This window comes from Danio rerio, chromosome 24, assembly GCF_052040795.2.
Source record: "Danio rerio strain M-AB ecotype USA chromosome 24, GRCz13ab, whole genome shotgun sequence".
Taxonomy (NCBI): Eukaryota; Metazoa; Chordata; class Actinopteri; order Cypriniformes; family Danionidae; genus Danio; species Danio rerio.
Window position 1 is genome coordinate 16,176,708 of NC_141044.1, and position 27,165 is coordinate 16,203,872.

At 34.0% G+C, this 27,165-nt stretch overlaps 2 protein-coding genes across 11 annotated transcripts in view; both read left to right on the plus strand.

The window, feature by feature from the left end:
• Positions 1-9,807, plus strand: part of ncoa2 (nuclear receptor coactivator 2) — a 216,080-nt gene extending 206,273 nt beyond the window's left edge. For 4 of the 8 annotated variants that reach the window (XM_087308938.1, XM_087308942.1, XM_087308937.1 and 1 more), the window contains exon 22: positions 6,608-9,807. In XM_087308938.1, coding sequence (XP_087165064.1) covers positions 6,608-6,619 — 12 coding nt within the window. In that variant the 3' untranslated portion in view covers positions 6,620-9,807. 8 annotated transcript variants of the gene reach the window in all.
• A 1,559-nt stretch (positions 9,808-11,366) lies between these two features.
• prdm14 (PR domain containing 14) lies at positions 11,367-17,767 on the plus strand. Of its 3 annotated transcripts, XM_087308772.1 has the most exons (9): positions 11,367-11,482; positions 12,448-13,050; positions 13,179-13,229; positions 13,320-13,480; positions 14,210-14,477; positions 14,585-14,787; positions 15,499-15,600; positions 16,731-16,950; positions 17,069-17,767. In XM_087308772.1, exons 2-9 carry the CDS (start codon positions 12,504-12,506, stop codon positions 17,221-17,223), a joined length of 1,707 nt encoding a protein of 568 aa, XP_087164898.1. In that variant the 5' UTR covers positions 11,367-11,482; positions 12,448-12,503; the 3' UTR covers positions 17,224-17,767.
• Positions 17,768-27,165: the final 9,398 nt, after the last annotated feature.

The window sequence follows — 27,165 nt, forward strand, 5'->3', positions numbered from 1 at the left end:
ACATTATTGTAGTTTAATCATGTAAATTAAGGCTAAATAAAAGTTTTACATTTTTTGGATGCAGTTCATATATACAGTAAAATCAATTGTGGCAATAATAAAGCATCATAATAAAAAATTAGCCACTTTAATTTATACACTATTTTGTACATTAAGATTGTGTTTTGGGTTTTTTCTGACCATAAAAACGATAACTACTATACATTTTTACCATCATTTTCAGTACAAAGCCGTTCAATCTAGTCATTTTTATTCCAAATAATCTTGTAAGGTAGAGCAAGAAAAAAAAGACATATTAATGTGTGAACAGACATATTGATTTATAAGATGCCTTAATAAACTCTGATTAGGGATCACAGCCCTGAAATACCTGTACAAATTAATTGTCATTTTCAAACATTTTGCTTTTATCTTTCAAGCCACTGGGTTTTATCCATGTTTTTTTATCAAAACTTTTTAGCATTTCAAATATAGTAAAAATGAAAATATTTTTGGTTTATCTTTTAATATGTACAATTCGGAATCAGATAATTTTTACATTAAATTATCCGTCAAGCTCAATAAGGATTTTTCTTGAATTTTGCATCTTTTTCACAAACATTACATTATACACTTGTTTTCTATTATATAAAATTACTTTGACGATTCAATTTTATTCATTTTTTGTTGATATAAACAAAATTAAACAGTGTATAGTGATTATAATTTGAATGAAAAGTGGATTAATTGCATCCAGTGTAACTATTTGAAACATTTATAATTTTGGTTAATACAGAATTTTGCTGTTTTGAATTTTAGATTTATCAAAAAATTCTCAAAAATCTTTATTCACAAAAAATGTAAGCAAAAAAAATATTTTTTAGGATTGTGTGATGAAAGACTGCAGTAATGCTACTGAAAATTCTGTTTTGTCACAGCAAGTAAATGTGAAGTTTCACAAACTAATTTTGAAAGGAGCATGTGGTCAGGGTGTTCGCGGGATTTTAAAAAGTAGTAAATTAAATTTGCCAAAATTAAGGGTATTGAAAAGTAATTAACGTCATCTGACAAGGTATTGAGTTTTCGAGGCCATTTTTTAGATACATTTGTTAATTTGTGTTAAATGCAAGCCTTAATTGTCATTTTCAGCCGGTCGTCGTTGCAAAGTGCGGTGAGCTCTTTCAATTTCGTACATCTCATCCTCCTGATCCAGAATCTTAGGTAACCATTCCTTCAAAAAATCCACAGCATTCCTACTTTCCACTCCCTCTGGGAAACCAACAAGACGTAAATTCTGGCGACGAGATTGATTTTCGATTTTATCTTTCAGCAGTTTGATTTCGTCGTCAGCAGCCGATTTAACATCCACGACGTCTTTGTGAAGGCTTGTTACCGCTTCTTCTGTCTCCTTCTGTTTAGTTTCCACCTCCACCATTCTCAGATTCATCGATTGTAGTTCGTTACTTATTCTCTCCACGGATTCTGCAAATTTACTCAGGCGTCTGTCAATTAACTCCTGGATTCTAAGGAAATCCTTTCTCCATTTCTGCGTGGAACCAGGGCGGGGGTTCGGATAGTGGCTGCCTCGTGTCGTGTGTATCATCCTTTTTGTTGTCCGTTTTCTTTGGATTCGGCATGTTTGTTGTAATGTTCGAAGTGCATCAACTTATTATGTTAAATAAAGTACTTTTGTTACACTAAAGGTCTTTAGGGTGTGTTATTTAAGTGAAATTATTCGGGAGCTCTCCACACCACGTCCTACCCTAACGCTACTTTAACCGGAAGTCGCAAGCCTTTATTGTAAAATTTGTGTGGATTTATTTATATGTTGAGAGTAGGACCTTTGCCATATCATGAGAGGTGGTGTTCGTTCGCGCACGCACTGAAACAAACTGGGTGCCCAGCTGGCTTGCTGCCAATCATATAGGCGAGCTTGCTTTCGTTCATTAATTAAATTAAAACATGGGGAAATGCAAGTTTTCTCACATCTGGCTGGAGGACTCAAGATTTAAAGACAGGCTTAGGCCTGTAGTTGGCAACAGCCACAAGGCTTATTGCCACGTCTGCAAGAAGACGATTAATATAACCTCGCTTTTAAGGCATCACACAGCGCCTACAGACTGCAGTTATGAATTTATACCCTATTTCGAAAGTAAAACATTCTCTAATAGGTAGTAAAGTGTGTGGGTGAGAAGGGGGCTGTGTTTCTATGTGATCCAGTTATATTGTGGTTCTGTGACTGCTGGTGTTGGTTGCTGTATGCTTAACAGTTATGACAGTTAAAGTAACTAGGGTAATTTCGAAATTAAAAATGAATAAAATATTAATCAAATATTTTGATGGGTTTTGGACGGTTTTTAGACTGGAAAAAGTCTATATCTGGCAACACTAGTGGTAGACACAGAATCTATCGGCACAGTTCAGCACGATTGTAATCGTGCCGCAATGTTCCAGGCTCAGTAGAGAATTAACCATATTAACCGGAATGTTCTTAAAAGAGCAGCTACTGACATTGATGACATATATGATATTGATTAAAAACTATTGACAGGCCATTTGTGACATCTTAATTGATACATCTGTTTTACTTAAATGTTTAAGTTATCTGCAATTTGTTAGTCCATTTGAAAAGCTATTTCATTCACGCCACTACAGTTGCAGCTCTAAGTCGTGCTGGTATTACATTTTTTTTTTTCTTGAAAATTTAGTAAAAGGTATTAAATTTTAACTTAAGAAGTTCTGTAAATACCCTGGTGATATGATTGAGCATGGCTGGTCTCTCATCTGTAATCATTAGTAGGCCAATCGGATTAATCCAAACACACATTTTTAAGGAATCCCCCCTCCACCCCATCTCAACTCAATTATCTCTGAGCTCAGGGTTCTCTTCCTGGAGAGCATGCCAAATTTACTAATGTTATCAAGCAATTTCTAAGTGTGAAATATATATATATATATATATATATATATATATATATATATATATATATATATATATATATATATATATATATATATATATATATATATATATATATATATATATATACATATATATATGGCTTATTAAAATTGTGATAATACTGTTTTTATACAATATCGCTGATCAAATAAATAGATCCTTTGCTAAGAATAAGAGACTAAAAACATTAGAACATTGACTTGCCCAAACTTTGGAATCCTCTAAAATCTTTCCTTTAAAATATTTTTATGTTTTCCTAAGTGATGCACTTTCTCCCTCTCTCTCTCTCTCGCCAGTTATGTAGTAAAGATTTTTTATGCTTTACACAGTCCGCTGCAGCTTTTAAGCTTCATTAAATAGTATGAATATTTAACCAAGTTGCATCGGGTTGATCATGTGCACTTCATGGTGTATATATTAAGTCCACAGGCTGCTGGAATCTTGCTTTGCCGATTTATTCCCAAGATGTGTGTATAGTCACTTGTCTTTAAATAATTTAGGGTTTTGCCATTAGTGGAGGTTTAATGAAGTATTGTTCTGTGTTTCTTAGCTGTAATTATCTCTCCAAGTTTTGGCACCACAACACATTTTTAGTGAGGGGTGCATGAAACTGGGTTACAAGGGCTTTTAGAAACTACTTTGCCTGACATGATTTATTGCCGTGTAGCTTTGAGTTTGCAAACTGTTGAAAAACAAACTGCTAGCTGTGTGGAGAATAACATCCATAAGCATGTTTTTGTAGGACCCTATCATTTTTGAAGTGCAGAAAGCCCAAGCTGAATAGTCAAATCCAGCCACAAAAATAAAATGAGTGTTTAACTCAAAATATCACAAAATATTGCAAAAAATATTGGATGAATAACTCTGAGGGAATCTCTGACTGTAAATGGTGGGGCTTTGTTTTAGACATACCATTGACTGTATTAAAAAAAGACACACACTAAAGGATGTGCACCACTAGTTATTTTCCATCTCACAATGAGGATATAAACACGAATGTCATGAACTGCACTTTGAACAACTTCACAAAAATTGTAATTTACACTGTAAAGAATTTTGATCATGATGACAATTTTTTTTAATTACTTAAATTTTTATGAATTGATCAAGTTTTGGTAGCACTTTACTTGAAGAGGGTGTTCATATGACTTATAAAACCTTTATACTCATGACATGGCACATCTTGAGTATGAATCAGATTTTATACATGCTAATGAGAACTGTAATTAAGCCTCATTTCCTCAGTTAAGTCATTTTCAATGCAAAGCTAACATTGTTTTAGACATATTTATGAGATGCCTTTGTCATGACAACTTGACTTAACCAAGACAACATAACTTGTCATAAATCTGTCATAAACATGATTGTCATGAGGCCATTTTTAAAAATCTCATTCATATTTATGTTGTGTCATGATTATAAAGGTCTTATGAACACCCCCTTCAAATGTTACCCTTTTTTTAGTCATGCAAAGTTTAACTTCATATTTTAGTCAGTTTGGCTAATATAAATTAACAGGACTAGATTAAAAAAAAAATCTTTGGATTTAACTAAAAAAATAGGCATAAATATTTTTAGTGTAATTTGAGGAAAAAAACTCAAACTAAAAAATGTCTTAAATTTGTAAAAAATGAAGGCCTTAAAAAGTCACTGTTGTAAGTTGTAAAATCACTGTTGTAAGTCTTAAATCATTTTAAACAGGTCTTAATTTTCCTATGTCTGTGTAAAGCTACCCAATCGGGCCATCATGCATCCAATCACTACCATTCCACCTTAAAAAAAGGTTTAACCAAAACTTTATTTATTAACAGTTTATGATCAATTTGGTTTATGTTCCTTACAGTAACACATGATTGTAATGTTTTAACTAGAAAAAATACTGAGTGTTTATCTTTGTGTAAGTCTGAAATTTAATTTATAATGGTCTTAAAAAGGTCTTAAATTTAACTTGATTAAACCTGTAGAAACCCTGCACTAACTAAACCTCACTTGTCTTCACAGCTTCACAAACTTTGAACTTGTAATTGTGACAGAAATATATTATTATTACATAACACCTTTTTCTTAAATGTATATTAATACCTTGGAGTAATTGCATCATTGTTTCTTCAGGTTTATTGGACAGAAAATGGGTTTGTAAAATCTATTTTTCTCATACAAATTTTATTTTAAAATTTAGTTTAAAAATACTGAATTTTCTTATATGAAAATAGTAAAAAAACATTTTAATGGATCTTGATATTTTGTTGTATTTTTTTTACTATAAGAATCCAGTTTTGTTTCCAGTACATTGCAATTCAGAAGATTTTGCCAGCTGTTTGTATGGTGGCAATTTGCATTGCAATCAGTTTGGTCATATTAAAGGAATATTGCACTCAAAAATGAAAGTATGATCCCTATTTACTCATTCTCAAGTGGTTCCAAACCTATACATTTCTTTATTCTGTCCAACACAAAAGGAGATATTTTTAAAAGAGGTGGAAAAAATACTATGGAGGTCATTGATTTTCATCTTTTTTTTTCAAAATATAATCCTTTGTGTCAAACAGGTTTGGAACAAGCAAAAGAGTCAGTAAATGATGACAGAAATTTCATGTTGGGGTGAACAATAACCTTAAACCAGGGGTCACAACTAGGGCTGGGCCAATGAATGATATCATAGTAAACTGTGATAAAATTTAATCCAATAATGACGATGAGCTTTGGACATTTTTACTCGATATAGATCTAAGAGCCAATCACACAGCAGCAATATGCGACTACAACAACCAATCAGCTTGAAGTCAAAAGCCCATTTCCTACCGCACTTTGCTAAAAACTTGACAAGACAACAAAATAAAGAAATAATAAGTCTAATCGGTGACAAAAGTAAACTAACCTAGAGTTATTATCCAAAGATGATGAAATTATCGACAAAAATGGCAGCACGAATACTGTTGTATTGAATAGGTTTGGCTATCCGAAGTTTGACAAGGAGCAGATTAAAACAATCAGTAAAGTATGTCAGTGGTTTATGAACCAAGTCTGGCAACACAACCAACCTATTCAATAACCTAAAAAATGTCACCCAGAAAAAAAACCCTTAAGAGTTTTACAATTTGTGCGGACTTGCTGGAAGTTGTGCTGTATATTTTGATTGTTTATGTTTTGGACATTTAATTTACCTCGTAATGCTAGATAAGCCTTTTTAATGTATTTTACTATTTGTTTTAATTTAGGGTGTGTATGATCTGTTTTTGCTAATGTGTAATCTGATTTTGCTAATAAACAATATTTTAAAATGTAATTTATCAAACCCTCTAAATGTATGATTATTGTTTAGTATGGAAAAAAAAAATTATCGAGTTTGCATTTTTGCCATATCGTCCAGCCCTAATCACAACCCTGTTCCAGGAGATACCTTCCTGCAGAATTCAGCTCCATTCCTGACCGAGCATACCTGAACCAATAAATAGGACCTGACACAGCCTTTAATAAGTACAGACAAGTGTGTTTGGTTAGGGTTGCAATTGAAATCTGCAGAAAGGTAGATCTCCAGGAACAGGGTTGGTGATGCCTCCCTTAAACTAAATTATTTTCTGCTTGGCAAAATAAATTAATTTTAACAATACTCCCCGTCAATCTATAACCATCTCTATCTCTCTCTTTCTCTTTTTTCCACAGCAGAAGTATTGTTGACCCGGAGCAGACATCCCAATGCAGTAAAGCGAGTTTGATGAAGATGTTTGAGTGATTTTCAGCTGCAGCGTGATCAAGGAGAGTTTGGAGTGATGCTGTGCTATTTAAGCTGCTATCGGGGCTGTGCGGGTCTGTAGAGAGCCTGTCTACTGCCCCCTACTGGACATCTCTAGAGGATGCATCAGGGGTACTGGAGCCCGGAGGGGACGGACAGTCTCCTTTACACACACAAACTTAAACAAACACTGACACTTTGATCTTCTGGACCTAAACCGCCCCTTCAGTCGAGCACGGCCTTTCTGTCTCGTACTTACACTGCAAGCCCTTTCCGTCAGTCTGCTCCGCTGCATTCACCGTAGTGTGACTTAGGTCTCCCCTGAAAAGACTCTGTGGCAGTGGCATCGGAATCCTCGTCTCCCATGAATGTATTCCTCACTCTCTTTTTCTCCCGTTTCTTCCTCTGGACTTCAGGCTCTTCTTAAGAAGACATTCTTTTGCCCAGCCGACTTTCTCTCTCTTTCCAATCTGACGTTCCAAAACAGGCAAGAAGACTGCATTTGAAATCCACACTCAAAATTCAGCCATTTTTGCCTTTTTTTTCTTCAGAGTGCAAATAAAGATAGAATGATGTTGAAATGGCATACATATAGATTATGAGAATTCAGATAATGATGGTTTGTACAATTAGACTTAATTTAGTCAAGAGGTTTATTGTGTATTAAATTAAGTTTTATTCTAATGTATAGTTTCTTTCTTTTTTAATAACAGTGTAGATTTCTTTATGAACCATCGGGTTAGAAAGTGAAACATCAATTCAGCGAATATGAAAAACTTACCTATGAATTTTTATTTTCCTTGGTCCAGTAGTTTCAGAGAGAATGTGATTTTGTTGTGGTTAGTTAAATGAAATGCTGGTAGATTGTATATACCAATAATGGGGGGATCTCTTTCGTATTATATTTATTTTTCTTTTCGAAATATTTCCCCTTCCTCCTGCCCTCAAAGTCCGGTCTTAACTGTCTCTGGAAAAAAGATGGCGGAGTTTCTGACGTCAAGCGTGTTTGGCGGGAAGCTAAGGACGTGCAGATTCCTGTGGTACTATTAGAAGGAAGGGGAGCTGCTGTGGTGCGGTGGTCCTTCTTTCCTGGGTGGGGGTCTGGGAGGGTGCTGTGTGTACAGTGTACAGATACTCGCTTGCTTCTAAGCCTTTAGCCGGGAGCCCCACCGGAGGAACCCCAACACAGCCATAAACTCAACACTGAAGCGTGCTTTCTTTGTTGTGTGGAGTGACCTGCTTCATGCCAGATGCTATAGGTACAAACAGAATCCGGTGTGTGTAAGAAAAAACAAGCAATAAATATTACTTGAGATTTTCTTTTCTTTTGTTTTGTAATTTTTGTACAGGACTATTCAGGAGACACATTTTGCTCCCCGGGTTCAATCTCAGTATTAAAGGTTTTTTTTTTTTAAATAGTGTTTTCTATTTTGAAAATAAATAAAAAGAAAAAAACGAGGAGATGTCCAAATCTACTTGTTCCTCTGTGGAAAAAACAGGTTTTAGTTCTGGTGTAGCCAAAAACGAACGAATAAATAAAACAGCATTCATGTTTTAGTGGCTTTTCCAACATTCACACTTGTTGCCGTTTTGAGAACATCCGAATCAACAGTTCAGATTTGAATTAACGTTCGCTCCGGTCACGTGAACTCGCTGTGACGTTCGCAATACAGTTCGTGTTTTCTAGTCTGTTTGAGGACGAAGCCAAATTTCCTTGCCTTTGAATTGATCGGAAGAATTACACATACTACTTTAATTTTCGTTTCATGTTTGCACACAGGGCAAGTTATCGGGGTAAGATTGTTAGCTTTTAGCTTTCGCTGAAAATATCGCCATGTCATCTGTGTTTAAGCTGGTGTGTTAAAAAAAAGCTACGTGTTTTTAAGTATATACTGTATGTACCAGCAGCAGCAACTGAAGTTTGCGACGACCAGCTCTGTCATTATGCGCTGAAGGTGCCGTGGTTGTGTACGAATTATACCTGGTGTTTTGGTATGGCTTTAGCTTTTCCTTTTACACTGTAAATACAAGTTTGATTTCACATCGTTTGGGATGAAGCGTCACTCTGCCCACCATTCAAAACTTTCTGTATCCTCAAAGTTGATTTAAAAGTCGATTCAAATGAATTCTTGCTAACATAGCATTATAAACTACTCAAGTACTCATTTATTCCAAGCTTTTTTTGATCACAGTTTTGATGAATGTTGGATGCCTTGATCTAGGAGTGACATCCAGACGCATCTACTACTATCATATTGGAGAATAGCCAGTTTTGAGGTCGCACATGTTACCACTACCCTCGGCAAAGTCCAAAGATTGTCAAGATTTTGAAATAAATATAAGCCATGATGTGAAGGTGGTGCAGAGTTTTCTAGTCTTTTTATCAGCGCTAGTGCAAAAAGAGCCATTTGTCCTAAAACAAAGAAATAAATCAATGGAATTGTAACGGCTATTGAATTTCCTAAAAATGATTTGTCTTTACCTTACCTTTGGATTCTTTTCTGAGACTTTAAATGTCTTTTTGTATAGTCTGCCAATTTCTTAGAGCTAAATGCAACGACCTTGAAATGCTAAAACCTAGCATATTGCCTTAGATCTGTTTTACTGTCTTGTATATTACAAAAGTTGTCTGTATTATATTTGTATAGTGAATCATTGACAGGATCGACCCAGTTCATTACTGCTGGATATACTCTTTCTCTCTATTCCCTCACACACCTTCACTCTCTCCTCCAGTCTCAATATTGCTCATTTTCCATATTTTTTGTTTGTGATCAGTTGTGGGTTTTATTATTTGTACAGTCCTGATTTTACCCTCTCAGTTGTGTGAGAATGAAGACGATGCAATGGGAAATCGAAGCAATATGTAATTTATAAGGACTTTTTGGAGAAAGCTTACAGTGTTGCGCTCCTGAGATGTATTTTTTTTCCAGTTGTGGTCACATAAACATCTCTGTTCATCCGCATCGATGTGTGTAATCTTAGTGTGAGCCTTTTATGCAAAGTTAGATATACCGAGAGAAATTTAAATACAGTTATGCAAGTTGTCAACTAATATGGCTTTGCTGATGCTATTTGATGTTGAATCAAATTGAATTGTAAATAAAGAATTCTGTTATTGCAACATTTAAAATCATATCCTGGTTATCTTTTCAGTTTAACAGAGAAAATGAAGCCTTCTAGGCCGAATTATTAATTTCGAATTAATCGAATTATTACCGAATTAGTAAATAAGGTGCTAAATTGCACAAATGTTTTTTTTTTTATTTTTATGTGTATTGTTTGGATAAACTTAGTTTTATTATAGTAAAGCTAATTTGCAGACGAATATATATAGAAAATATAGACTATTATTAAAGTGTTTGATATGATTATTTATTTTAATTAATAATCTCCATATTTATAGGAAACACCATGGACAATATACCGTTGTTCTTCGAGAAAATCCTGCTACATTATTTAATTTATTTTGGTCATCGTTTTGTTTTGATAAAAAAATATTAAATTGATAAATGTTAATACAAATGTTATTAATATAAATAGTAGAATTATTAGTTTATTCTTAATTTTGTTAATAACATTTTAACGGATGTTGTTTGTGATAGGCATATCCTAAAATGTTTTGCTTAATATTTTTAATAGGCTAAAATTGAATCCTAAGGTAACCCGCAACATAAATTCATAATAGTCTAAATTATACAATTACGCACTTTAAAACCCTCTCATTGCTCATTCTCATTTTCAAAGAAACAAATGCGCATAAAAGAAAAACATTTCCATTTGTGCTACAAAATAGGCCTATTTTTTTATCTTGACACCGTCAAACTTCAAACTTGGCGTTTCTGTGTATTTAGCCTAACAGTGAAATGCACTAGTATTTTAGTTTGTACGCCATAATATGTAAAAAAAAAAAAAAAAAAAAGTTTGTTTTTTTTATGTAGTTACACTGTAATAATAATAATAATAATATTTTTTTTCCAAACTGCATTTAAATCGACCCACTTAGGACTATTCATTTAATTCATACAATGCCATTACCTTGTTAAAACAAACTAGACAACATTTAGGCTGGACAATGTGTTTAAAAATGTCATGTTTAATTCATTATTTTACGTATCTTTAATTTATAATTGTGCAATTTAGCAGTTTCTTAGTGAAATTTGTTTTCATTTACTTTTCAATGCCATTTGGAATATGTTTGATTTAGCTTAGATTTTTTAACCTCTTTGTTTCACTCTTACCCCCTTTTTATTTAAATTGAGCCTTGTTCAGTAATGTAGTTAGCCTGCATCTATAGTTTCTCTTCAGATCTGGTTGTGAAGTGTATTTTAGCTTCTAAAAATATATTATCACGGTATAAAACAAGCAGATTATATCCTGCATTAAAACTGCAAGCTCCAGTTATTTCCTATTCCTAAATCACTTGTTGTTTTCCGTCAAACAGCCTTTAAACTGAGCTCGTGCCGCTCTGGCCGTATCTCGGTTAGGAGCTGTGAAGATCTCGCATACAGTAGTTAACACATTAGAGACTCTGCTGCATATGAAAGAGAGCTGTGAGAGGAGGATCAGCGCTGCTACAACGTGTTAAAGTGCAATTCCCTCAGGATGAACCCAAGATTGACCAATGACAACACAGATCCGAGAAAGGCATCCCCTCTCTAGTAGCTTTTCTTCACTCAACCATATGTCCTCAGACCTGTCTCGAGCTCAACACACACCAGACCTCTTTTCATCGCTTCTGAAACAAAGTTAAAAGCTTTCCCAAACACTAGACGAGAATCTCGGGACTGCCACAAAGTCGCTATATGGTAAGTACATTTCTAAACAATAACAGTTGATTTATTTGTTTGTTTGGTTTGAATCACTGCGATATCTTATTTTTATGTTTTTTTTTTGTTTGTTTTTTTTGATGAACATTATGGATTTCAGTCAACTCCTCGTGTGCGATAACCAGCTGAGGTCAGGACTATATGGAGCATGGCACATTTAATGCTTTTTAAAAGAGCTAGAGAGGCTTCATTAATGGTGACCTTTCCTGCTGACCCCTCTGTTCTTAAATTGTAGTGTCACGACCCTCATTAGTCTCTGTTGGCACGCGCGCAGTTTTTTTTTTTTTTTCTAGAAAATGGCCAGGGGACAACAACAGAAATGTTTTAAACTTGAACCATCACTGTAAAGCGCCATTTATATATATTTATTTTTTAAGATTACTTAAAAGGTTTTTCACAGCAGCTTCACGGTTATGGTGAATTTAGAAAGTCATATTTTTTATATTTTTTTATATACAGCCATTTACAAAATTACCACAGTAAAATAATAACTGGTAGGGTAGTAAATTTGAGAAATTATTACAAAGAAAAAGCAAGGAATACACTGGACCGAACATTTAAGTTTAAGTTTTTGTAAAACATACAGTTATCTTTGTTTAAAAATAATAATAATAATAATAAAAATAATAATAAAAACACTTCAATAAATATTTCCAGAATAAAGAACCAATTTTGGCGTCCCTTTGGTGAACAGTTCTAACTGAAAATAAATTGATAGGTTAAAGAATCAATTTGTTAAAAGGAGAACTTTTAAGAAAAAGTTTTTAGTCAAAGCATTTAAATGCCTCTTAAGATCCTTTATCAGCGTGGTAATGCCTAAAACTAAAGTGTTGATATAGTTACAACCTGCAAACTAACTGCACTTTCAAACTACAAAACTGTGTAAACTTTATTATTTATTTGTTATTAACAAAGATGATACAATTAAAATAATATGTTTACAGTCTACAGGACTGACTTCAAACTGCAAGTGTCCTTGGATCAGTCATTGGCTGTAGAGATGTCGGTTTCTCTCTCCAGTCACCCCGCAGTGAGAGACAGGGGTCTGGCTGTCTACCCATCTCTGCCCGGCGCGCACTACGCGGACGTCCTCAAGAGCGCGCACAGCATCTTCCATCCCCTCAAGTCTCTGGGCCGCATGGTGACCGACGCGCAGACGATCATGCCATTTAACTTTAGCGGAGCAACTCCTTTCTTCAGCCACAACAGCGCGATATTCCATGAACAGATCCTTAATGTGTCCAACATTCCGTACTTCCAGCACATCCAGCCTTCGCAAAGCGTGTACAACGCCAGACACGAGGACCAGAGCACTGGCTCACTGTCTGATTTCAGCAGCCCGTCCAGTGTAAAGTCTTCTTCGGCTTTATCTTCTCCGGTTAAGGACAATTTCAGCTGCCCGCAGGCCGCACATCCCACTCCCGAACACGCGCGCACCTACAGTTTTACAGAGGAGGACCTCTTTACCGTCCTGTACGGATATTCCAAAAAACAAGGACAAAATGCTGGACATGCTATTTCTGGATTATCATTTCCTCCCAGCACAGGTTGGTCCAAGAATCACTTTAATTTATTATAGGTCTATTTAATACAAAGTAATTTCTTGGAACAATAATAATGTGAATAAAACTATTCAAGATCTTCGTTTAAAACTTTTTCTCCCCCAATTATTTAGCTGATCGCCAGATTCTCCCTGTTGATATCGAAGGATTTGAACTCCCTGAAGGTATTGGAACCTTTTATTCATTCTTTGAGTATATATTTGAATTTTGACATGGCAGCTTCATAGTGTGTGCGTGTGTCTTAATTTTTTTAGGCATATCGATTCTCCAAACTACTTGTGGAAGCCTTTCCCATTATGGAGCTTTCGCTGATAAAAGCACAATTCCAAAAGGCACCAGGTTTGGACCCTTTCAAGGCAAACTGGTAAACACAAGTGAGATCAAGACCTATGACGACAACACACTCATGTGGGAGGTAAATTGCAAGTTTGGGGAAAAAAGTTGATAAAAGCACTGTAAAAATGGTTGTGTTTTGGCCCAAGTAGCTGTGTAAGAATGGGCTAACCTGACTGAGCAAGATGGGTAAACGGTGAAAGTGTATGCGTGTTGTACATACCTACCATAATTCCTTAATTGAAACATTTTAAAAGTAAAAAAAAAAAACTTTCACTCAAACATTCTTCTTAGAAAAAGGCTTGCATTGGTAGAGAAAATGCAAACCACAGAGAGCAAGTTGCTTTGACTGACTCCATAATTTGACAACAGACAAACTTTTTATTATAATAAAATATATATTTTATGTAATTATGTTTTCATCAAAACAATGCCTTTTAGCACAGCAAAGATTCATTAAATAAACTAAAACGTACATAAACCTTTATCTCCTTAAGGAAATGCATCAATTCAAAAGGCAAAGACCATGATGAGATTGAAAAGAACTCGAAAACAAACGCATTGTTACCTTTATAGATGGGGGAGGGGGGCATTTATAACATCCTGAAAAATTAGAATTTTTTATTTATTTGTAGTAACTGTACAACCATTATTATTTTTAATATGGGTGGGTTAAAATAGACCACAATTTATCCAAAACATTTGAAAAAAAAAAAAAAAACTCAACCCAGCGCAAAAAAAGACAGCATTTTAAAAGATGTGCTTTTCTGATGCTCGCATTTAATTCCAAGCGTGTTCCCCATATGTGTAGATCTTTGAGAACGGCCGCTTGAGTCATTTTGTGGATGGAAGAGGCGCTCCAGGGAATTGGATGTCCTTGGTGAAGTGCGCGCGCTTTCCTGAAGAGCAGAACCTGATTGCGGTGCAGTGTGACGGACAGATATATTATGAGGCCTGCAAAGAGATCCGAGCCGGCCAAGAGCTGCTGGTTTGGTACGGAGATTGCTATGTGCAGTTTTTGGGTATTCCTCTCACCCTCAAAGAGTTCATTGATGACAGTGAAGCTCTCCCGGCAGAAGGTACGTGCACGATGCAAATTAATCACTTTTATTATTGATCATTTAACTTTATACAAGATGTCCAGATATGTTTGCAGATTGCTAATGTTTCCTTTTCTTTATTCCAGATTCTGGAGAGGGTTTCAAGTGTGATCGTTGTGGAAAAGTGTTCGCCTATAAGTACTATAGAGACAAACATCTGAAATACACGCGCTGTGTGGATCAGGGCGACAGAAAATTCCCGTGCCACCTCTGCAACAGATCTTTCGAGAAGAGAGATCGTCTTCGAATTCACATTCTCCATGTGCACGAGAAACACAGGCCACATAAGGTAAATATAATACTTGGCATGATCATTTGATGGTTATGGTGCTGAAAGAACAGCTCCTTTGTACAAAAACTGAGAAAAACAGGCACATAAGAGACTAGAACTCGAATTTAAGATGGCTTGGCTTAGAATAAGATTTAATAATAAAAAATTTGCATTTAAGAATCTAGATATCTGTATAGTACTTTAAAGGGAAATATCTAAATATATTTTTAATCACTTAAACATTTTCTTCAACTGAAAAAAAATAAGAATGCGTTGTTCATCTAGGCGTAAATAAAAGAGGTTTAAATTTGTTTACAATAAAATATGCACAATTTCTGTATCATCACAGAAAAGGACATTAAAAATTGCATTTGCTTACACTGTAAAAATTATGGGTTCCACACAGTTTCTTTATGTTTTCCCTAACACGTTTTATACATTTAAATAGATTGAACATTTACAGATTGAACATTATTAACAAAACAATTAAGCTGTCCAAAAAAACTTGAGAATTGTGAAAAGAAGTTTGAAAAATCTTGAGTGTAGCCTACTTTGATTAACATTTTTGTTGTTCACTAAAGTTGATCTGAGTTTTTCATCATCACTTTTACACATATTATAATGATGGGACACGAAAAGCATCCTTATAGAAGAATGACTCTGATTCACTTAAGTTTGGTCAACTTTTTGACTTTTGAATGTAATCTCTTACCTTTTTTTCCCTTTTAGTGCTCCGTGTGCGGCAAAAGTTTCTCGCAGTCCTCCAGTCTGAACAAACACATGCGCGTGCACTCGGGAGAGCGACCTTACAAATGTGTTTACTGTAACAAGGTGAGGTTTGCTTGGTGTTTAAACAGGTGTATTCCATTTAAAGTCTTGCTTTAAGTATTTTACTATTTTCATGGTGTACCAGCGCGCTCGTTAGCGCCGGACTCGTCCTTAGAAGACACTTAGGCTCTATACATGCTAATTAATGGCAGATGCACCTCCTGTGCATTGTGCGCAAGGATTATGCCTTAATTTATGACTCTCGAGGAGACAAAAGTTCGTCAGTCGCTTTGTTTTAAACTCGCTTATATGCTTAAACACTTACGCGTGCGAGAAGTCTTTTCAGTGGTCGTGTCACTCTCTGTGATTTGTTTGTGGACTGCTAGAGACCGTTTTATTTATAAAGTAGCCCGAAAACTATTGTGTTTAGTTTAGGTTTACGTACGCCCACGAAAAAATTTTGTAATAGAAGTAACGGCTAAAGAAAATGCAGGGAGGCTAGACTGCTAGGTTCGATTTTTTTCTTTTTTTTATCAGGGTATAGGTCTATTGTTTTCGCGTTATAATAATAATAATAATAATAATAATAATAATAATAATAATAATAATAATAATAATAATTATTATTATTATTATTATTATTATTATTATTAGCCTATTATTATTTGCGGCAGCTATTTTGGTAAATTATGAAAATAATTTGACCCACACAGTAGGCTAATAAACAATAAATTTCAACATCAGCTAACTGTGAACGTTATTTAAACGTTGCTGAAACATTTTTTGCTGCATGTTTGTCTAATACACTTTTTAAAATATTTTTGTTTACTTCTTTTTTTCTTATTAATGGTTTCATTTATAAAATTTTTCACTCGACAAGGGTTCGTTGTAGTGCATGGGGGAACAATTCTTCAGATTAGGGAATATATTTGCAGTAGCCTATGAAAACATTGTGATACCAAGAACTTTTCAATAAAAGTGTATTTTTCATTTTATTTGGAAACACAAAATGTTTTTTTTTTCTGGCATTGTGAATGCAAAATAAATGTAAAGGGTTTCAAAGGTTCTGAAGGAAACATTTTATTAGACCTAAAGAGACCTTTTACAAAACGTGTTGCAATTTAGATTTTATCGTATGGTATGTGTGTAAATTACCATTTCTGAATGTGAATTTGTATTTGTGAATGTCGCAGGCGTTCACGGCCTCCAGCATCCTTCGCACACACATTCGCCAGCACTCCGGCGAGCGGCCGTTCAAGTGTAAACACTGCGGGAAAGCGTTCGCCTCTCACGCGGCCCACGACAGCCATGTCCGGCGGACACACGCCAAAGACAAGCAGCTCTCCTGTGATGTATGTGGGGCCACTTTCCAAGAGGCACAAGAGCTGAAATATCACATGAAGGCTCATAAAAGTACGAAGACATTTTAAGCTGCTTTCTGAAAATATTAAAATCATACTAAAAATGGCAAAAAAAAAAAAACCTGAAAGATAAGAATCATAAGTAATGGTATATTTCTGTCCCCTTACAGAGCGGCCACTTTTGGAAAGCTCTGTTGTTCCTCCCGCAGACGAGAACGCGCTCTTCTCCACCAAAGAGTCTTTACACGCGCAGACACAGCTGGCGGACACTTTTTCTTTCCCCGGGATGACGAGCATCAGCTCCGAGTACAGACCCTGGAACTAATACTCTTAACACTCAAATCACGTTTTAAACTTCTTCAGACTTTTCATTTCAAAGATGACTTGCTGATGTCAAAGTAACTTGTTAATGTTGTTTGTATTGTGTAGCTATTTTAATTAATGTAGTTACATGTCTTCTGGAAAATATATTTTTCTTTAACTGTATTGTTATTTTTAAAGGTGTTAATATTTATTTAAATGTATTTGGCTAGAGAGAAATCCATGTTTTTGTACTTTTTAAAGTTAGCTCAAAGCAAATTGCCCTATGTCGGACTGTGAACTGGACACCCAAAGCCAGTTATACAATTATTATTATTATTATTTTTATTATTATTATTATTATTATTATTATTATTATTATTGATTATCATGTTACCTGTCTTATTTTATATTTGTACAGTCTTAAGATGTAACTCTTGTCGGTTTCGCCTGAAAATGAAAAATGAAAATGAATTGAATGAGCGCAATATTTTGTATTATTTCCATAACGATTTTATGAAAATAATTTATGTGTTAATGTGCTGATATTAAAACAGTTGTCAATGCAATGGTTTATTTGCTTACTCAGATCAAGAAAAAAGATATGTTTATTTCAACACTAATTAGTTTATATCACTGATAAAAAGTGTCTGCAAAATTGTTGCAAATTATATGTGTTGAATAGAAACAAACAAATTCAATTTAGAATATAATGTCAACTTAATTAGTTTGTTTAAATTCAGCCACCATAAATTGTTTATAACCATTTAATTAAAGAATTTAATAAATCCAAGGAATCATCTCTGAATATTTTTTTTTCTGTGTATTTTTTACAAAGACTAAGGCTATAAAAAGTATTTATATGGCTTATGGAAATCTGATCTATATAGAGATGTAGGCATATACCACGTATGACATACAAGTTCAGATATTTGGATTTCATGTATGTAAAATGACAGATATATGCAACATATATTTCAAAAGATTGCAACAATTATGTTTAACTTTAATGGCTGAACAAAGTGAAACACTGTTTTGAAACATATATTGCATATTTGAAACATTTGTATATGGGAAATCCAAATAGACTCTTTTTCTCAGACAGAACAGAAATATGTGTCACATCAATGTTTCACATCTGAGAATGAAAATAATGGAGTATGAATAAGATAAATGACAACATAAACAATCTGAAGCTGATTCTGAACTATATATATATATATATATATATATATATATATATATATATATATATATATATATATATATATATACACACACACACACACACAGACATAGACAGACAGACAGACAGACAGACAGACAGACAAAGTACTTCAGAGTGTGCTCTTGCGGTGTTTTACTAAATGACGGTAAGCGTCAGGAGAGGAGGAGTGTGAACATCCCCCAACAACAAATTAATGACAATGGACTACTGCAATGAGGTGGTCCGGTGTGAAGAGAATAGAAACAAAGGCGGTCTCACTGACATCTGCTGCCCCCTGATTGTGTCTTCATGGTACCAACTGTCTGTGATGGAGAAGGAAAGAGAGAGAAAGGCTCTCTGACAGATTACTCTTTCCACATTCAACATGAACACTCTGCTTCTCAAAACATCGGACCACAACAAGAGGTCAAAGGGCACAGCTTAATGTTACAATCATTTGTCATGCTGTTTGTTATAATCACTGCCATTATGTAAAGACTGCAGCAGCCAAAAATTGCTGGAAGTGTAGATGAGCTTGTTCATTTTATATCAGACGTTTGATTTTGACCACATATTCCTGATATGCCTACAATAATACCCATTGCACATATGCATTTTTTTGTAATTATGTTCATATCTATCTGCATCTGATTATTAATAGCAACCTATACATATATTCATCTATTAAACACATAATGTTCATAGTACATCCATATGTAAATATCACATGAGTTTTTCTATAATTGCACTTTATAACTTGTACCCATATCCTGCAGTTGCTGCCATTGCTGGCTGGATCTAAACTGCATTTCATTGTCTTGTACTTGTACATGTGTAATGACAATATAATATAATATAATATAATATAATATAATATAATATAATATAATATAATATAATATAATATAATATAATATAATATAATATAATATAATAATGGTGTTTTTTTTAAGTTATGCCATTCCTTATGCAAATCATCCATGTTTTTATGCTAATATTTTTAGGATAAGTGGTTTGAATTGCTATAGACTTAGATTTAAATTAATCATTTGATACAATGCACTTACTATGTATGTTTTTGTTTTATACTTCTATTTTAAAAATCTATTTTCATTTCTGTAGTTACATTCATAATTAACTGTTGACCCATAACTTACTCCTTAACCGTCCCTTAAACATATATTTATCAAACCTGTCCTTAACCTCAATAGAACTATAATTTATGTGCAATACAAAATGAACACAATAAATACACTGTACTGTCAACTAAACCACCAACAAATTTTCTTTTTGGCTTAGTCCCTTTATTAATGTGGGGTTGCCACGGTGGGATGAACCCCCAACTTATCCAGCATATGTTTTACGCAGTTTATACCCTTCCAGCAACCCATCACTGGAAAACACCCACACACTTTCATTCACACACATACACTGAGATAATTTTCATTGGCACCTTAGCACTTACCAGCAATCTTTCGACCAGTTTCTCCTGTGGGATTGCTGGCTTTTACTTTAAAACATCTTCTTCTGTCAAAAATTTGGGTGTAATATTCGACTCCGTACTCTCATTTCAGTCTCACATTAAATCTGTTATTAAATCTGCATTCTTTCATTTACGTTGTATTGGCCAACTGCGTCCCTTCATCAGTAGCAAGAATGCTGAGACTGTCATCCATACATTTGTCTCTTCATGCATTGACTACCGTAATGTTCTTTTCATTGGTCTCCCTGCCAGCCTCATCTCCAGATTACAATAACTCTGCGGCTAGAATGCTTACTCTTACCATATGTTCTGCTCATATACAGTTGAAAACTAAACCTTTTCTCTTTTAGGTAAGTTAGGATTATCAAATTTGTTAATGTTAATGAGAGAGATATTTTTGGAGAAATTGTTATACATTTTCTTGAAAGTCAAGTTTACATACAATAAGATTATTATACCTCTGAAAAAGCTCAGATGATGGTATCAAGGTTTTGGAAGTTTCTGATTGGCGAATTGACAATATTTGAGTTAATTGGAGGCACAACTGTAGAATAGTATTTATGGAATACCTCAAACACAGTGCTACCTTTTCTGACAACATGGGAAAATCAACAAGCCAGAATCAACAAAACAAAAAAGTCAGATTACAATTTGCTAAATTACACTGGGAAAAAGAATCATTTTTGGAGACATGTCCTGTGGTCTGATGGAACTAAGATTGAACTGTTTGGCCATTATGACCAATTTTAAATTTGGAGGACAAAGGGGTAAGCTTACAAGCCCAGGAAAACCTTCCCAATTGTGAAGTGTGGGGGCGGCAGCATCATCATGGACTGGTCCACTTTACAGCATAGATGGCATCATGAAGAAAGAACATTATGTAGAAATACTGAAGAAACATCTCAAGACATCAGCCAGGAAATTAAAACTCGGCCACAAATGGGTTTTCAAAACAGACCATGACCCTAAGCATACTGCCAAATCAGTTAAAATGTGCTCTAAGGACAACAAAGTGAATGATTTGGAGTGGCCATCACAAAGCCCTGATCTCAATCCTATAGAAAATTAGAGGGCAGAAGTGAAAAAGCTTTTGCGAGCAAGACGGCCTACAAATCTGACTCCGTTACATCAATTCTGTCAGGAGTAATGGGCCAAAATTCATTTAAACTATTGTGAGAAGTTTGTGGAAGGATACCCAAAACATTTGACCAAAGTTATACAATTTAAATGCAAAGCTAAAACAATACCAAGGTAATGTATGTAAACTTTTGACTGACTAAAAATTAATAAAAAATTCTCAAAAATGTAATAAATAAATCTCTCATTATTCTGGCATTTAGCAAATGTAAATCATTTAAGTAATCCTGACAGACCTAAAATAGTAAACGTTTAGTATGATTAACCATCAGACATTTAAAAAAAATGCTATTGTTCCTTTTTTTAGAGTGTAAACTTCTGGTTTCAACTGTATCCCCAATCTTATATGACCTCCATTGGCTCCCAGTTGCATACCGTATTAAATTAAAAATGATCCTCCTTGCATTTAGATGGCCTAGCCTAGCTCTTATCTTTGCAACATGCTTGTCCCCTACATCTACTCACTCACTATGTTCCTCTGACTCTGGCCTTTTTGTTGTCCCTCTGTACCGCCTCTCTTCAATAAAGGGCAGATCACTTAGTGTCATTGGACCCAACTTTTGGAACTCTCTACCACGTTCACTTTGTTCTGTTAATAATTTAGCCTTCCTAATCCACCTATACCGCATGTCTTTGGACTTGTGGGAGCACCCAGAGGAAACCCACGCAAACAGAGGGAGAACATGGAAATTCCTCACAGAAATGACCCAGCCGAAGCACAAACCAGCGACCTTCTAGCTGTGAGGTGATCCTGCTACCCACTGCGCCACCCTGACACCCCTATTTATTTATTTATTTATTTATTTATTTATTTATTTATTTATTTATTTCACCTTGTTCTATCTACTGTTTTTCTCCTATGCTTTGTTATTGTGAGTTTGAGTTGTCCTGTTAAGATCTTCAGTATCTTATGGCTGTAAAACTGTTTTATTTTTCAATAAAAAGACTTGTCTACTAATAAATACACTTATTTTTTTGAGGTAAGTACATAGTAGTTAAGGCAATTTAACAAAGTAAAATCTTTTAACTCAAATAAAATAAAAATGTGTTTAATCTGGGTATTATTAGTAAACCTTCCATTATACAACATTTAATCTGTATGTCATGAATGTATTTTACACAAGTTACAAAAATAATTACATTCATAACATTTAAAATAATTATATATACATTTAATAACATTTTATTATTTCAGCCTTTTTTTTGGCTTGTGCTTTTGAGTATTACAGGCATGTAATTGTACTTATATGCATTTATTGATTTAGATATCAGAGAATATTTTGTACGATACATTTCATAAACTGAGAAATTTGTATGTATGTGAGAGGTAGTTTTAGTCATTTATTTTTAATGTGACACTAAAAAAAGGTAATAACAATCTATTTAAAATTTATGTTGGTAAAAGATTAAAGACTTCAATAATTCATCTAGGTTTTAATATTTGAAAAAATAATAGATTTTGTAATAAAAAAAAATCAAAAGCAGCATTATTATGTAAACCAGCTGTCGTTTAAATGGTTAAAATTTATAAAGATAATACTGTGTGTTAATACACCATGATGGATGCTGGCAATAATAATAATAATAATAATAATAATAATAATAATAATAATAATAATAATAATAATAATAATAATAATAATAATAATAATAATAAATTTAAGTCAGTAAAAGAGTAAAGAAATATTAAAATACGATACTTTTACCTATATGTATATATACAGTGTTCAGCATATATCAGTAGAAGCCGGGCAAATCTATCTTTTAAATTCATATTTATTAATAGGAAGCTATACAATATTGTTTTTATGTATATCAATATTGTGTATTTTATGTACATTATATTAGTCAGTACTAAAGCCAAATCTGGAGCTTATCTAGCAAAGTAACATATGATAACGATCCAAAAACTAGTGCACCCAAAATTATGTCATAAAAAATATTGGATAAAAAATTTAAAAAAGAGGAAAAATCAAGAAAAGTAAATTAATTTCAAAACATTTGCTGAAATTTAGTAGGTTGTAATTTTTTGGTGTATATTTTGCTGTAATTAATTTGTACTATCTTTCCATTTCTAAATATGTTTGGTGACTAAAATATTATTTTAATAAATATATCTGTTTAATAAACCTGTTTTGTTTACATGCACCAAAATACTTTGCCTATATTCACTGTGCAGAAATGAGTCTTGATAAACACATTATTAATCTGCCCATAATCACAATTTGCCCCCAAAAGGAATTTGTTGTTTAGTTAGTTGTTTGTGTTTTCCTGACTATTTATTTATTATATCAACCAAATTGCATGAACAGTTTAGGATTTGTTTAAATGATCCCCACCCTTTCCCTTCCCACATCCACTTTAAAATAATCCTAAAATAACATCAGACCGAGCAGAAGTGTCTTTCTTTAGCATCAGCAATCATTTAAAGATGCTGATCTCATATCCATAGTCTTTGTTGTGAGGGATTCCCTGGCTAGTCTCCTCATTACCTGCAGAGTCTCAATGGACCCCTGCCATCAGATTCATCCAGCGCTGGTACAGATTCCTCTTATTAATTTCACCCTCGCTGGTTACGTACAACACTGGCCCGGGTCATAGGTCAAGCTTCAGAAGACAATTCAATTAGCCTCTCATACTTCAGAGATGCTTTGCCATTCTGTCTGCAGCTCTTGAAGTTCCCTGGGGCTTCTGGTAGTACACATGCACATCAGAGCTCATGGTGAGTTAACACAGCTCCCAGCTCTAATAAATCTGCACAGAAGCCCTCGGGGTGAGTGTTAAAAGCGTCCTATTATGAGATGCAGTCCATGCAGATGCTCGTGAAAATAGTTGTGTTCAAGATAGTTTTTAATTTGCATTTGCAGTACACCTAAAAGTGTACATAAAGAGTATATTTACAATTGTTTTTAACAAATCCTAAATGTTTTTAATTAATCCTAAATGTTTTTCATAAAGTATATTTTAAAACATAATATTTAAAAAATCTTTTGAACTTATTCTAAAGTATAAATTAGCATAGTAATGTGCGTTTCCATAGCGACTGATGATGTTGAGCACCTGTGTATTGTGTATACACTGAAAAAAATATTCATTGGATTTACTACATTTTCTTAAAGTAAGTGTTTGCAAACAACTTATAGTATCTGAATTTAAACAAATAAATAAATTTTGTAATGTTCAACCTAATTTGTTTGTTTTTAGTTCAGTCCATATGAATTGTTTGCAACCACTTGCTTTAAAATAATTGTAAATCCAATTCAAAATTTATTTTTTAGCATGTATAGTTTGTATCCAGGAAAGATAATATACATTCAACTGAATATTTTATAATATGTGCAAACCCTTTTGTCACAGCTGGTATAGCACAACAAAGCAGAAAAAAAACAGATTTAATTGCATCTGTTTTATTAAATTAAGAAAACACAACCACCCAGAGCACAGGACAATCTGTAGAGATTTGCTGAACAGCATTAAACAATAGCAACATACAAAGAACTTGACAGAACAGGAGGTATCAATACACAAGATAGCAAGAAACTAAACAAGAAACAGGTAAGCCACATAATCAGAGACAAATGAAAAGCAGGGACCTACTGTAGTGCAAATGGCATACCTCAATGTTGTGTAGGTGAAAAAAACAGCAGGTGATACCTTAGAAGTTTTAGTAAATCCAAATGAACCATTTTTTATTTTATTTTTTTATCAATGTGTAAAGTTTGTACCCAGGAAAGATAGTATGGATTCAGCTGAATATTTTACACTATGTGCAAACCCTTTTGTCAAAGCTGATATAGCACAACTAAGCAGAACAACATGAATTTAATTGCACCCATTTTTTTTTCAAATTTCTAAAAAAGAAAAACATCTGCACAGGGAAATCTACAGAGATTTGCTAAACAGCACTAAACAATAGCAAATGACAAAGAACTTGACAGAACAGGATGTATAAATACACAAAATAGCAAGAAACTATGCAAGAAACTGGTAAGCAAAATAATCAGAGACAACTGACAAGCAGGGACATACTGTAGTCCAAGTGGCGTCCATTTTGTGTAGTATAAGTGAAAAACAGCATGTGATATTTCAGTGTAGTTCCACATATATGTATGTATACATAAATATGTATATTTAAAACAGGGGTGTCAAACTCAATTCCTGGAGGGCCGAAGCCCTGCACAGTTTAGTTCCAACCCTGCTCCAACACACTTACCTGTAGGTTTCAAACAAGCTTGAAGGACTCAATTAGTTTGATCAGGTGTGTTTAATTAGGGTTGGAACTAAACTGTGCAGAGCTGCGGCCATTTTGGAACTGAGTTTGACACCTGTGATTTAAAGGGTTAGGTCATCCCATAAATGAAAATTCTGTCATCATTAACTCATCCCCAACTTGTTCCAAAGAGGAAGATATATTGAATAATGTTGGAAAAAGCTACTATTGACTTGCAATGGTATTTTCCATATTGTTCTTCATTCTTCTTGAGTTAGGTTTGGATTTTGTTTTCATAAACATGGTGACTGTGAGTTAATCAACCTTTCCTTTCTTCACCTACAAAGCTGTGTTAATTTGATTATAGATTTACAGTATACTGAATAGTTCTAAATACTTTAAAAAATGCAGGGTTGTTGTATCTCAACGTTGGGTAAAATATAGACAAATTCAACATAGTTTAATTTGATTTGTTTGGGTTTTTAATTCAATTTAAAACCAACCTTTTGATTTTGTCCATACATTTGTCTACGCATTTTATATAAAATAAGAACTCATAAAATGATGGTGAATGGTAGGCTCCTTCTTCACATATAGGGAGTTTTGAATGACGTCGCAATGTGGTCCATAATGCAAAGCCCATAATGAGCCATCTTGATGCACTCGGTAAAAGCTCTGTGGCGTTAAAAGCGTGACTCGACATTCATGCTTTGTGGGAAACTGATTTAGAGCCTGCGCTTGCGCTCTGTTTCCCTCCTTTCGCTCGCCTGAAATTTTTATTCGCTCATTTATAGCCATTGATTTCACACTTAACCTTTGGTACTTTAAAAAGCCTCCCCTTCCACAGCGGACATCCATAATTTAGCTTGATTTCTTTATTAATATGAGATTAATGATATCCCCATGGTGGCATTTGAATGTGTTTGTACATGATATGACTAAAACTGAGGTCATAATGGCTGCACGGTAATTCATTTTAATGAGGTCTACTATATTTTCACGCATGATGGATTTGATATAAATAAAAACTTCATCAGCAGGTGTCTGTATTGGTTTCAGAGGAAAGGGGGCACATGTCCTTATGTTTGGCACACACTGTTTCTCTCTCTTTAAGTGGTTACCTGTCAGTTCCTATTTCAGCTCTACATCTAGTAACCACCAACAGTTGAGCTAAACCACAATCTGATCAATTAGCCTTATTGATCCCCTAATAGCAGTCAGCACACATCACTAGACTTGTCTAAAACTAGCCCAGGGCTCTTTGCTGAGTGAAACCATAAACTCTGCTGCTTTAAAGTGACCTCTTATCTCTTATAATTGTCCAGTTGAAGAATAAACACTCAAAATAAACAGCATATATTATTGAAATAAAAAGCCATTTAAGTGTACTTCAAGTTCACACTAACAACATCATCTTAGAATATGTTTTTAAGTGAATTCAATTAATAAAAATTAGTATATTAGTAAAAAATTAGTAAATAAAAAAGTAATCATGTCTTAACGTAATAAAAATTCAATTAAAGTTGCTTTCAGTCAGTTTGATGTAATGTAAGTTATAATGACAGATACTGATACCATTAAAAACAAGCACTTGCCAGCCAATACTGATATGGCCACCCATATTTATTTATTTTTGCATGACTAAAAATTTCTGAACACTCTAAAGAGCTTTTCTCCATCAAAAAAAGTAATAATAACAAATATTGTGGGGTTTCCTAAAGGTAAACAGAGCTTCATTTGACTTATCAAAGAACCTTCAAAATGACTTTCCAGAACCTTCTCATTCATTGTTCTTTGCTGGTGGAAGGATCTTCCCAACTACATCTTAAATGCTGAATTACTGACAATATTCCAGAGAATACTTCCAATAAAGAACCTACAAAATCACTTTCCAGAACCTTTTCATTCACTGTTCTTTGCTGGTGTAATG